This window comes from Salminus brasiliensis, chromosome 15 (genome assembly GCF_030463535.1).
Source record: "Salminus brasiliensis chromosome 15, fSalBra1.hap2, whole genome shotgun sequence".
Taxonomy (NCBI): Eukaryota; Metazoa; Chordata; class Actinopteri; order Characiformes; family Bryconidae; genus Salminus; species Salminus brasiliensis.
Genome location: NC_132892.1, coordinates 4,082,085 through 4,095,719, shown reverse-complemented (window position 1 = coordinate 4,095,719; position 13,635 = coordinate 4,082,085). Strand labels below are relative to the sequence as shown.

The following is a 13,635-nucleotide window of genomic DNA, read 5'->3' as shown; positions in this document are numbered from 1 at the left end:
TATATAAAGCACAATTACTATCCTTTTTATTATTACTACAGCCAGTTTTTTTTGTTTTGTTTTTAAATGTTTAATAATATTACAATTAAAGTTGGTCTAAAAAATGCAGTTATTTTACTGTTTGAGGGAATAAACATAAGAGAAAGTGAAAAATAATACAAATAAGGCCCAGTTTGTTATTTTAAAGTTTCTTATAATGACAACTTGTTTTTATTTTTTTTTTTCCTGAAAACTCAACAAATCAACTTCTCTTCATCCTAAAATAATAATAATAAAACTTTTGTTGTCACTTTAAGAAAACATTGTTTATAAAATGATGAGAAATCAACTTTTATTTTGAAAAAGGTTCACTCTTATTGTCCTGAAAACTCAACTTTTAATATCTTAGGAAAATATTTTGTAATTTCATTAATATAATAATTAATCATTAATAAAAGAATAATCTCAATTAATAAAATACGGTTGAATGTTATTGTGAAAATGTTTTAATAAAATTAACTTGAGACAATTACGTTTATATATAGTACATAATACAAAATCACGATTACACAAATATTTGATTACAAGTTAATTAAAAAATAATAATAGTTTTAAAATGATTAAAATAATAATAATAATAAAGCCCGACTACTAGGATTTTAGCTACGCGGTTTCCTTATTCTTGACACGGTTACCATGGCAGTTGCGCTGGAATCGCTGGAATCGCTCGCATCGTGTTACGCCGTTTCCGTTGTTCTCCGGATCTTCCAGCGCTCTGGAAGCGCCAAAGTTTGAAGGCGAGCGAGCGCCGCTGAGGCTCCGCGTATTTACCACGAGTCTCTGACCGCTCCTCTCCGGGCTCGGCTCTCTGTACGGACGGGAAATGAGAGCTCCGCGGCGCGGTAGGGTGTTTAGGTAGATTTGAGGTGGCGACGGCGGCATTAGTGTGGACCTAGCCCGCTAGCGCTCTGCTTTTACCGAACTTCCCGTTAGCATCGCGGCTAACGGACTCCCGACGGCGAGCAGCCTGAGGAGCTCGGCGGTTTGCGGGGTGTTCGGGTCTCAACCGACGGTTCTGTGGTAAAGAACGACGAGTGTGTTTAGTTTTTCTCTCAGAAATGGAGAAAAACACCGCAGTTATCGTCCTGAGCGACAGCGACGACGACGACGACTGCACGACGAGCCTCGACGACTCGTCCGTCCTAATCGTGGAGGACAGCGACAAGAGCAGAGGTGAGAAGAGCGGCAGCTAGCTACTCCCAGACTCGTACTTTAGCTAGCAGAACATTAAGACCACCAAAACAGCTCTGACCCCAGATGGGCGCCATAAGGACCTCTGCGACCCCTGACGTAGCTACCTGGCTACCTACCAGTCTGAAGGCGGTCTGTGGTAGTCTGGAACCAGTCTGAAGGTGGTCTGTGGTAGTCTGGCACCAGTCTGAAGGCGGTCTGTGGTAGTCTGGAACCAGTCTGAAGGTGGTCTGTGGTAGTCTGGCACCAGTCTGAAGGCAGTCTGTGGTAGTCTGAAGGCAGTCTGTGGTATCTGGCACCAGTCTGTGGTATCTGGCACCAGTCTGTGGTAGTCTGGCACCAGTCTGAAGGCGGTCTGTGGTAGTCTGGCACCAGTCTGAAGGTGGTCTGTGGTAGTCTGAAGGCAGTCTGTGGTATCTGGCACCAGTCTGTGGTAGTCTGGCACCAGTCTGAAGGCAGTCTGTGGTAGTCTGGCACCAGTCTGAAGGCAGTCTGTGGTAGTCTGGCACCAGTCTGAAGGCGGTCTGTGGTAGTCTGGCACCAGTCTGAAGGCGGTCTGTGGTAGTCTGGCACCAGTCTGAAGGTGGTCTGTGGTAGTCTGGCACCAGTCTGAAGGTGGTCTGTGGTAGTCTGGCACCAGTCTGAAGGTGGTCTGTGGTAGTCTGGCACCAGTCTGAAGGTGGTCTGTGGTAGTCTGGCACCAGTCTGAAGGTGGTCTGTGGTAGTCTGGCACCAGTCTGCTGGCCTTCATGAGCATCAGCTTCTGAGCCATGACCACCGCTTTCCAGGAACACCCATGAAGACCCGGCCTGATGTTTTGGAGATGCTCTGACCCAGTTGTCTGTAGTCATCTCATCATTTGATCCTCAGATCCTCAAGCTTGCCCATTTTCCCGGCTTTTAACCCCTCCATCACCTCCAAGAACTGACTGTTCACCTGCTGCCTAATATCTAGATCCCTCTCCTTGACAGGTGCCGGTCCAAGGGTGTGTAAGTTCGCCCTGTGGGGGACTAAAACGCACTCAGCCCCTGGGATTAACTGTACTTTCTCCTCTGAACTCCTCCAGCGCTACCAGAGGCCTCTAAAAGCAGTGAAATTCTGGACGAAGATGTGACCATAACCTACTTGCAGAAAGCACATGTTCTGCCTCACGCAAGATATGACTGTACCATCCCATTCTGGTGAGTTCGTGGTCTTAAAGTCTTCAGCATCTAGTGCAGGGGGGTCTTCAGAGGTGGACCTTGAATCCAGTCACGGTTCCTGGACTTGGAAGCAGTTCCGGTGATTACACAATCCAGGACGCGAAGCTGGATTCGAGGTCCAGATCTGAAGAGTAGATTTGAACCCGTCTTTTCAGAAGAAGCTCTGGGTGGTGTCTACAAACTTTCGGCCGTGTGTTTTGCCTGTTTTTCAGCTCCACAGAGGGAGTTCTTTTGGGGCCGGAGGACAATAACGCGGCGTACTGCGAGCAGTGCTTCTGCTACGTGTGTGATGAACCAGCTTCCACGGTGGGTTTATATTTTTGGCGTAATAAAAGAAAACCTGTCTAATTAAATAAGAGAAAGCATTGGTCTGTTAACCTTAGTAATGCAGTGATATTTCAGTATCCTCTAAATTAAACCATCATCTCGCTGCAAGATTTAACATCAGGCCTTCTTCCTGTCCACAGTGCAAGTTCTGGACCATACCTGGCTTTTGTCACTGTAACGCACACAAGCGCAGTGTTTATTGGAAATCTCTCCGAGACAAAAACGTCATGGGATACCTCGGCGAGCTCAGCTTCCCCTTTGATCCTCAGGATATGGATTCGGACCTCCGACGTGCCGGTATGTGCCCCAGTCTTTTGGTTAGTTTGCATTAAACTCACATTTACAGTGAAGAGTTAAGAACTGTGTTAACTGAACTGAGCGTGTGTGTGTGTGTGTGTGTGTGTGTGTGTGTGTGTCTGAGATAGAGAGCTCCTTACAGCAGTTTGCATGCAGCTTGGCCTACCAATACACAGCGTACTTGACCGGGTTTCAAAACCTAACCCGGTCTACCTGCTCTCACCCAGCCGATGGCAGAAAAGCAGACTGTAGGGGGTGTAATGCGCAGAACCCCAAATCTCTAGAAAACAGGTAAGTTCAGAGCTTTGTTTGTCTCCTTTTTTGTGTTGTTTACAAATTGCTGGGGAGCTGGGTTGGCCCTGAACCGGGGAGCTGGGTTGGCCCTGATGCTAACAGCTGAGCTCAGTAGGGTCGGAGCAGCGATGCCGGCAGACACAGCAGCCATGCTCGGCAGGGAGTACACACGCATGGGCAGTGGTGGCCCTGCGGTTAAACACTATTGGGGGTGTGAAACCCGATCTCGGCAAGCTGCCATGGACGGGCCGTTGAGCAAGACCCTTCACCCTCACTGCTCCCCGGGCACCACAGCAATAGCTGACCACCGTGTGTTCACTGCACGGATAGGATGGGTTAAAGTGGGAGGCCAAATTCACTCCATCACACATGGTGAATATGAATATTTGAGACGACGAGGAGGTTACAAATGGACGCCAGCGTGCTCTCGCTCGAAAATGTCAGCACAGACTCAATGGATGTGGGCTAAAATGCTGGCAAAATCGATGCCTCCTTATCTGCTCTGTCTGTGTTTAGTGGAGGCCTTTTCTGGAATGCAGCAACGCTAGATGCTGATGCTCTAGTGTGACATCTAGAGGCAGAAAGGATCATATAGCGCTCTTTTGATGAGCAGAAATGTTTAATATTAGTATGTTTGTAGTGTTTTCTGACCAAGGTTTTTTCCCCTGTGTTCGTAGCTATGTAGGCGTGATGGAGCATGTGTGCACGTTTCTGGATGAGGCCATGATGCAGACTCCAAAGACTTGCGCTGTCATGCTGCTCGGCGCGGTTAAGCTTTTCATCACGCATTCTTCACCTGGGTAAAACATCACTCTCTCTCTCTCTCAAACTCACACTCTTTCTATTGCTCTTTCAGTGTCAGAAGCATAGCTTATTCATTAACCTATTAATGTTGAGGCGATGGTCATGATCTTCACCTCATGTTTTATTTTTCTCCAGAAATTCCCACTTGGCTGGCATTGTGTCTGATGTGGTGCTGAGGCTGCTTTGGAGGTACCGGTCTTGTGTTGTTGGGTTTGTTTTTTGTTGGACAGCAGTTCTAAAGCTTTAGATCAATTAATCAACTAATTATGATTGAGTTTATGATTGTGGTCAGCTTAGGAATAATATCTAAAAAATAAAATAAATAAATCCGGTCAGTACCAAGAGCCCTTTGTGCTTTGAGGCTCAGCTTGACCCGCCATCCCTTAAGATTCTCACTGCAGTGCTGAGAATGACCCACCACCCCAATACTACAGTCTGCTCTGTGGTGGTCGGTCTACTAACAGGCTACTAACAGAGTCTGCAGAGACACCGATGGACTACAGTCGGGAGTTATAGAACTACAGAGTTCTATATACTCCTGTATGGGAAGTGGATGGTGGTCATAATAATCTGATATTCCGATTGGCTGATTGAGTGTTGAATGATGTTGCCTCCCCATTGCAGGAATGGAGCACATGGAGTTAGATTGCTGTTTGTGTCGTGTGTGTGTTATCTCTTCTATTCACGAAGCGTTTATGTTTCAGAGTAACGTCCAGGCTGCAGACGCTGTTCGTCAATGCTGATTTTCCTGCCGTCTTCACAAAACAACTGCGACAGTTTTTCCTGGCTCTTCCTTTTCCGCCTGATTGCAGATGGCTTAAAAACAGGTGAAACTTACACTCACATAGGCAGTGACTAATCTCTTCTACAGTGAGTTAAATGTGGAGTACGGCGTCGGCCTGTTGTTGGGGCACATGGTCTGGCTTTGTAGAGAGGAGAAGAAGAGGAGGAGAATTTCGCTTGAACAACAGTGCAGTAAACACAACAGAAGATCAGATGTGTGCTGATATGGAGCACCATATAACTTATATCCACCTCCTTCCAAAGGAGGAGGACCTGAGTCTACATCCACCCAAACTTCTGTACATCTGCTCGTTCCATTTTGCTCAGGAGAAACCAACACCGGAACATCCTTACCCAGAGAAATGACTTGGTTATGAAGCTCCGGGGTGCTCTTAGGTTGGCTCCTAAACTAACGTCTGACACAAAATGGTAAGAGCAGACGTATAGAAGTTTGAGTGGATCAATTCAGCACCTTTAACCATAGAAATAGGTCCTCTGCTTTGAAAGGCAGTGCTTCTCCTGCACCCAACACGCCTGATTCAGCTAATCAGCTCATTAGCGGAGCTGCAGAAGGTGTGTTAAAGCAGGGAGTCCACTAAAATGTGCAGATTGTAAGGATGGCAGATTTACAACCAGGTGTTGTCTGTCTGACACCATCAGAAAATACTGGGCAGAAAATCCAGCTCCTAAAACAGCTCCCACTGATGGGATGTTATTAGTGGTGTGTTTTTTTTTTTTCCTGTGGGGGATTAAAGGAGTGTTTGAGTAGTTTGAGAATCTGGCTGGAACTGACTTTTATTATGATGGTGCTGTACTGCCACCCAGTGGATTTGTAGTGAAGTGTAAACTTGTCACGGTATATTGAATTTAAATTAAGCTGCTTAAAATGACCTTCAGTGTTGATAAACTAGCTGTAATCAGTGCAGGGACGAGCAGGGAAACTACTTTAAATTGGTTAAATTGGGATTATTTGATGGGGAGTAAGAGTTTCCGTAAAAGAAATAGGCACAAAATTTAATGAATATGAAGAAGACAGGTGTGGTATCTGATGTGTGCTTCTTTAGTTTACAACCAGAGATGCAAGGCTGTCACCGGTCTCATTTAAAGCCCCTTAGTTTTCTATCTAATGAAGTACAAGGTATGCCTTATAAACATCTTCCCAAAGTCTAGTAAACGTCCGCTGTAGTTCACCAGTACTGTTCTTCTCTTTGTGAAATAGGCGACCCTAAAAGTGGGTCAGGTTTACATGAGCATGCCCCTGACCAATCGCAAGGCTAATATGGCTTCACCCCTTTTTTCCAAGTCTGAGCAACCTGGAGAGTTAAAGTTAAAACTAGGAGCTAGCTGGGAGATTTGCTTCCCGCCACCCTACACTATCTCTACACTACCGGCACAGCGCTTAGCTGGCTGCGAAGCAGAGAGGCAACGGGCGCTGCGCGGGGAGGGGTGATTGAGCACGGTGGGCAGCCGCTCCCACATTCACGGCCCCAGCTTGAATCTATATATGGGCTGGTAACTCCGTTCCAGACATCAGAACCTCAGGAAACCCTAAAGATCAAAGTAAGTTCAAGGGAAGAAAAAAAAAGGCTGTGTGCGTCACCATGGTAGTAAATCAAATCTTCACAGTGACAAAGGGCTGTTAGTCACACATGTTCATTAAAATATTAAGCCCGCTCCCCAAGACTGTTGTCAGAGAGGTGTGAGGAGAGCATCTTGGTGATTTTGAGGAGTGTTTATCAGATTTTGCTTCAGCTTTTCTATTGAAACTTTCCTGAACGCTTCACTCAACAGAGTTTAGTATCATACAAAAATGTCAGTATATCAGAATGTGTTCCCAGGGGCTTAAAGCTAAAACTGCAGTATACCATTTTATTTACCACACTGATGTGTCTGTGCCAAAATGATGATCCCAATGTGTTTGAATGGGGTGGGAGACATTTTTGTGCCTGTATTTACAAAGATGAGATTTCAGATCCCAAACATCTTGCTGGATCGACTACGTCTGGGGTAAACAATAAACCAGGCTAATGTAATTACTCACTGAGCTGCTCCTCATGTCACATTTGAATTTAGGAAGGCTACAAGGATGATGTACTCAAACGCTATGTGCTTTGTTTGTCCTGGTTGCAGTTTGAACGTGCTTCCATGGGACGACCCTTTGCTCTCGGCCGTCCTGAAGGGTCAGAATGTCACCGGGGAAAGGCAGGTCAAGGGCAGAAGATCAGAGGTTCTCTTTGAAACCGTCGTAGTGATTCAAGCCAGAGTCTGCAAACTCCAGCAGCAAAACAAGTAACTTTATCTAGGGATTTTTGGTGTGTCTGTCTTTCTGTCTTTCCTTCCAGTGTCTTAAATCCAGTTTGGGCTAGTGCTGTAATTATAACCCAAGCATCTGTGACTTTTAGCCCCTGAATTGTCAGTAAACATTCGGGCACCTTTTACCTGCTACAAATCAAACCAGAGAATTAACCCCAGGATATTTCCATAAAGTAAGCTTTGACAAACAGCACTGACCACACAAAAAATAGCAACCAGTGCAGATGCAAAGCAGATGTTAATGATTGGCTAAAGGGAGTAATTGCATTTGGGTGTGGCGGAAGTAGCTGAATCTGCAGCTGTATGGAAGCTTACGGTCATACGGGTCTACCAGCAGTGGCAGAAATCCCAGTCTAGATGAAATTCTCCTCATTCTTGAGCAGACTTGCGTGAAGGTCTCTTGCATGTCCCTCTGCTCTGTATGTAGATGGTCTGCAGTTTCCTGTGGAGTGTTCTTTTGGAGGTCTGTGGTGAAGAACCCTGCGCTGACTCATAGAAGCAATTCTTGTCTGAAAGCGAAGCCATTTTCGATCACAGGCTGTGAAACATGACCGGCAGTCCCTGTCCGTCAGTTTCATTTTTCGGCTACAATTATTAAGAGATCTTTCGGTAGACTGGGATTTCCTACTTGTATGACTGTTTGCATTGATACAAGCATGATAATAGTAGTAATAATAATGATAATAATAATAATAATAATGTGTTGAAGTTGAATGCATGTTGTTCTTTCTAGGTACCGTGAACTGGCACGTTATCTCAAAGTTGTTAAAAGTGACAGTATGCCCGGGTAAGTCATTTTTACTTAAGTTTTGACCTCAGGACATGAGTACATGGATTGGTCAGTGTGTTTTTGTTCATCTTTAACATTTCCAATCATTATTTGTGTGTGTTTGTTGAGAAGGCTGCAGATCATGAAAGACTGGATTCCACTTTATCTGTGTAAGGTAAGGCTACTTCATGACCCTAATTTCCTGAAATCATAATCTTACTAAAGACTCTTCTACACCAGTATTAGCAGTCAGTGGTTTAGCCCTCTCCTACAGTGTTATATTTAGCACAGCTGTACTGGGAGAGGGATATTACAAAACCAGCTGCTGTTGCTGTTCAATGTCCTAATGTTTTTAGGACAGTCAGAGCCAGTAAAATGATCCGAACCTCATACAAGTGCTTGTCGGTACTCTTCTGAGAGGTGAAACAACACCAGATTTCTCTGGGATGCCTCTGGGCTTATTTTTTATTAAACATTTATTAAACTTGTATTTGATAAAACAAGTAACACACAAGTGATTCCTTGACAAGAGATGGATATGGTACAATTCTCATACGGTGGCATGGCAAAGTTTGGGCACCCCGGGTCAAAATGTCTGTAGAAGTCAGTAGAAGTTGATCTAATCTCCAAAAGGTATCAAACTAAGGCTGAAACATTCTTTGCAAAATTTTAAGCAAGTTAGTGTGTCTCTGATGTCTTATACAAAGGTCCCAGAGACCTTAGTTAGTTGGAGATATGGCTTGATCACAGTCATTGTTCTAGACGGTCGGGTGATGCAGATTGTAAAGTTTTTCTGTACACTCTGTTGGGACAAGGTTTGAGGAGTCAATCAGCAGTCTTTGGCTCCTCTAAGCAGCTGCCTAGCACTCTGGACATTAGCATAACTGATGCTCACAAAGCAGGAGAACATTTCCTCAGTTTGGTGGAGGTCATGTTGAAGTCTGGAAGGCTAAGAAAGCTCTGCTGGTTGGATTGCTAGACATGCAAATCAGAACCTCCTGTTTGTCAACAAAAGACCTTCAGGAAGGTTTAGCGTAACTCGGAGAGGTGATGCACTGTTCTACAGTATAGCAACCTACCTGCACAGATGTGACCTTCATGGAAAAGTCATCAGAAGAAAAACCACGAAAGATAATGTCGACCAGGGATGCCCTATGGAGACCCAAGCCTTTGCATGCCACTGTACATAAAAACACTGTTACCTGGACCTTACATCCAGATGTGTAGAAAAAACAAAAAAGTCCTGTGTTTGTGTGTCTCCAGGTTGGCAATTTTGCCGGTGCAGTCGATGCCCTGTTATCCCAGTGCGGCTCTTCGTCCGCTGCCTCTAGACTCAGTCAGCTCCAGTTTAGTGCTTACCTCAGAATACTGATGTCAGGCCACGCACCATCAGAAGTTCCGCGGCCCCCACAACTGGACTTCGTCCCACGTTCTGGAGTCGTCCCTAAGAGCCAGCCAGACCCCTTATTAAGCTCTGATTGGGCACCTATCGGAGGTATGATGTGATATGATTTCTACTCAACATCTGCTGCTCTTCATCTAATTAAACCAGTCTAATTACACTGTTAGTAATGAAACCTGCAGCTGATCAGTCTTTATTAAGCAGGATCAGTCTCCTCCATATGCTTAGAAGATAGCAAAATGTATCACGATACAATAAAATAGCATCATATCGCCCAGCTGTAGCCTGCACAATAGGAGCAAATTGTTGCTACAAGTGCAACAACTGACCAACCTCAGGTCAGGCTGTCCTAGCAAGTTCAGAGCAGACCGCAAGACGTGTAAGGAAGTCTAGAATCTACAGGTAGTGCTCGCCACAGTTGAGATCCACCATCGGAGAGCGAGATCGCACAAGTTTGATTTTACGGGAGGTGTGCAAGGAGGAAACCCCTGCTTCAGGTTTGCCAGAGAACAGCTAGACCTAGACCTAGACGTCTGGATCAGTGTGCTTTGGTGAAAAGAAAAGAAAAAAAAAGCTTAACTGACCAAATGCCTTGAGCTCACAGCATGCCCTGTGGTTGTAGGAGGGTTCACCTTGCTGAAGAGACTGGAGGTGATGAAGTTTGTTCTGAGAGTCATGAACTGTAACACTGAAGCCTTTAAACATGTGAGTACGAAGGTAAACTGCATGTGTTTAGAATTTTAATTGAATCTAATGAACAGAAACGTCTGAGAATATAAGGTACAGCAGTCATTTACAATTTAACAGCAGTCATTTTTGTGTTTTTTTTATTTTTTTTATTGCTCATCAGGAAGTTTTGACACAATGTAAAGAACTCAGATTCACATCATGTCAAAAATGGAGACGCAAGGTTTTTGTGTGATGGGGACGATATTTTTCTGTTCTTGTATGACGTTTGTGAGTTTTGTGTGTTTGTCCCGTAGTCTGAAAGCTGGGTGAAAGTTTTGAATATTGCCAGTGTATCCTCTACTGGCCCAGATGGCGTCAAGGACGCTGTGCCTTTGGTAGAACCTGATATAAACTTTCTAATAGTAAGTTTTGCTTTAGAATTATTCAAGTGTTTGACATTTGCAGTTTATTTCATAATAAATATCCTAATATTTAAAGATAAGGTGGAGAGCGTGTGTCTTATTTTTATTATTATTATTTTTCTACTGCATTCCAGAGAACAAAGGACGCTGCTGTGGGTATCCTAACTGAGCTCACTCGTTCCTCCCGCATCCAGATCCCTAAAACGTTTCAAACGGTGAGACTTATCTCAAATCTCAGAAATCTCAGTGTTTTGTTAATGATTTTATAAAAAGATCTTAAGTGTTCTGGTCTCTCCTGTGTGACCATTTACAGACTCCTCTTTGAATGCATCTCTAAATGTCTGAGAGAGGTCGCTGTGGTGGTGTTTTTGCTGCTGTTTTGTAAAATTGTGGTGATGGTTTCTTTTTTGTCTGTTTCCTTTCAGGATTATCCCGACCAGGCCTTGTTGCTGCTGGCCACTCAGGCTTTGGCAGCACGTATTCTCCACTCACGGCTGTGCCCCATCCTGAAGGTCATCATGGCATTCAAGGTACTCTCTCGCTTTCTGATCGTGTGTGGTGTACCTCTTTTTATTTTTCACCGGGGGTTTCTAATTAGGTTTCTTTTGGATTCTGAGAGAACAGAAAACCAAGTAATTATGGGTAGGCTTTAGGTTTATTAGGTTGTTGGGTCAGTGTCTTAGACAGTGGTTAAGTCTAACCTGAGCTTAAGTATTCCTTTTAATGGAGACGTTATAGTGGTGATGCTCTGTAGCTCAGACTAGGCTTAATACCCGTCTGGCAAACCAACCGTTTAAGGCTGTATAGCTTCTGAATTGAAATCAGAATCTGCAGTTTGGAAGGCCGTAGTTCACGTATATAATTTTTAAGGTCTGGCAGTTCTCTTAAAGTGGCAGGACTCAAACTGAACACAAGCGTTAAAATTAACATCTATTGTAAACTCGAATGTTTAGTGTTTTTTTTTTTTTTTGTTGTTGTTGTTCAGAATCAATCAACATTAATGTTAATGTAGTTATAAAAGTTTAGCTGTGACCCAAACCATTCATTTAAATCTTGTCAATACAGAAAAAGTTGTATTATATTTCAAATAAAATATAAACACCTCATTACATGTAAATTCTTGTATATAAACAGCAACAGTTTTGTCACCTCAGGTCAAATGAGTTTGGTGAGTGTAAGTAAGCGATCTCTGAAGTTCTCTTGCCGAATTGCCTTAAACATGTCTTTCAGCTTGTTTTTAGACACAATTCCAGTCTATTTTCTGAATGTTTCTTACTGTAACATATGTATACCACATGTGCCATTACTTTTGCACACACCATGTTTTAATGTTTTGTTTTATTTGTCTGTGGTTTTGTTACATAAAGCAAAAAAAGGCTTCAAAATATGCAGGAGTGTGTTCTCATTGGATTCTCAGTGGATTCACAGGGACTCAAATATTTTTTATTTATTTGGGACATGTGATCACATTTAATTCCATATAGATACTGTATAGTATTATTTCCTACATGTACATACAGGGTACATACAAGCCCGGGTTTCAAATTATGTAAAGAAGTGAAAATCTGTCAGGATGAGGATGCAGGTTTGTGTGACAGTGACTGCATGCATGTATGTATGATCTGTGCAGCTCAACCCGTGGGCGGTGCGCTGGCTGTTCCACAGTCTGACGGTGCGTCCTGATGTGCTCGATGATCTGCTGTGTGTGGTCGTGGAGGAACTGCTGAAGGAACCACACCACCCCTGCGTGCCGTGAGTGTTCACGCACATACGTTCAGTGTTCTGGATAATGTTCGATAATGTGCATCATTCATTGTTTAATGTTGATGATCTCCAGAAAGGAGGACATACTGGGGCAGTCCTTCATTGCTAGTTTCCTGTGCCTGTTCTTCCTGGAGCGCACTGTTGTCCTCGATCCACACAACTATCCTGCCAGTGCGCTGCTCACCAGCTGGAATGAGTAAGTGGCTGACACATTCTCCTGCATGTGGGGGTGTGATTAGGGCTGTGCTATATGTGTGTCGACATCTGAGACAGTACTGAATACAACATCAGACAGACATATACAATAGCCGTCAGATATTAATGAGCACTGTTAACGGTTAACGAGTTAATGTCCTATTAAATAAGGTCATATGCAAAAGTTTGGGTACCACAGTTTGATTGTAAATCGGTACAAACGGCTACAGATTGCAGATTTCGTTGGTTTAATATGTTAAAAAAGATCAAAAAGAGAACAAAAACTGCATTAAAAAAAAATCACAAAGAACATAAACACTTCCAGGTTTCCCATGTTTTGGAAAATCTGGAACCTATAATTTAATTATCGTTCTAAATTAATAATTATAATTAAATTCTCATTGTTTATAATTTTGTAATTTAATCTGAGGCATAAAAAAGGCCCTAAAAGGACACACAGAGGGCGAGTCGGCTGTACCCCTCCCTCACCTGTACTGCACTCCTACCGTGCACCCTCTAGTTATAGATAATAAACGTGTTGCGTCTTTTATTAACCTACATGTTTTTTCCTCCACACAGATCAGACTACCCGTGGCAGGGCTTCCTGAGACGACAGCTCGAGTTCAATGTGAGAAACGTTTACGTTACCAAATCTTCCCTAACTCTGAACGCTTCTTCCACTACCTTCCCCGATTAAAAATAAAAATGACAGCAAATATTTGGCACATTTGTAGCACATTTTGCGGGGGGCAGCCGTTAGAGCTCCAGGCTAATGAAAACAACAAGGTTGTGGGTTCGATACCCGAGCTCGGCAAGCTGACGCTGTCTTGATTTCAGAGACCAGATTCTGATGAGTGTTGCTTCTGTTTTATACAGGTGACTCTTCTGACCCCAGACAAGCAAAGAATCCTGCATATGATTCGACAGAGCCTACACCAGTGACGGCGCTGCGAGTGAGTGAGTGGAGGACACGATGTTCTGTGGAAAGTGTTCGAGGGCGGCGTGTTGATCAAGTGCAGTCAGATGCAGACTCTTCGTTTTGAGAAGTTAAAGTTGGAGGGTTTAGTTTGCGTTCTCTGAGACTTTAAGCTGCACTTTCGGATCTATTCTTTTGGAAAAGTATTTTGGGTCGATGTTGTATTTTTTTTTTTCTAAGCAGAAGAA

The 13,635-nt window shown here is 43.8% G+C and overlaps 1 protein-coding gene across 1 annotated transcript in view; it reads left to right on the top strand.

Annotated features, from left to right (window-relative positions):
* Positions 1-1,069: 1,069 nt before the first annotated feature.
* The window catches only part of LOC140535881 (uncharacterized), a 12,619-nt gene continuing 53 nt past the window's right edge, over positions 1,070-13,635 (top strand). The window contains exons 1-20 of the mRNA XM_072657419.1: positions 1,070-1,212; positions 2,297-2,411; positions 2,645-2,738; positions 2,900-3,056; positions 3,185-3,347; positions 4,028-4,150; positions 4,290-4,343; positions 4,859-4,981; positions 7,068-7,226; positions 7,984-8,037; positions 8,152-8,194; positions 9,283-9,514; positions 10,044-10,126; positions 10,405-10,512; positions 10,647-10,727; positions 10,938-11,042; positions 12,143-12,264; positions 12,350-12,472; positions 13,051-13,099; positions 13,348-13,635. The exon at positions 13,348-13,635 is cut by the window's right edge and continues 53 nt beyond it. Coding sequence (XP_072513520.1) covers positions 1,098-1,212; positions 2,297-2,411; positions 2,645-2,738; positions 2,900-3,056; positions 3,185-3,347; positions 4,028-4,150; positions 4,290-4,343; positions 4,859-4,981; positions 7,068-7,226; positions 7,984-8,037; positions 8,152-8,194; positions 9,283-9,514; positions 10,044-10,126; positions 10,405-10,512; positions 10,647-10,727; positions 10,938-11,042; positions 12,143-12,264; positions 12,350-12,472; positions 13,051-13,099; positions 13,348-13,413 — 2,169 coding nt within the window. The 5' untranslated portion in view covers positions 1,070-1,097 and the 3' untranslated portion in view covers positions 13,414-13,635. The remainder of the gene's footprint in view (positions 1,213-2,296; positions 2,412-2,644; positions 2,739-2,899; positions 3,057-3,184; positions 3,348-4,027; positions 4,151-4,289; positions 4,344-4,858; positions 4,982-7,067; positions 7,227-7,983; positions 8,038-8,151; positions 8,195-9,282; positions 9,515-10,043; positions 10,127-10,404; positions 10,513-10,646; positions 10,728-10,937; positions 11,043-12,142; positions 12,265-12,349; positions 12,473-13,050; positions 13,100-13,347) is intronic.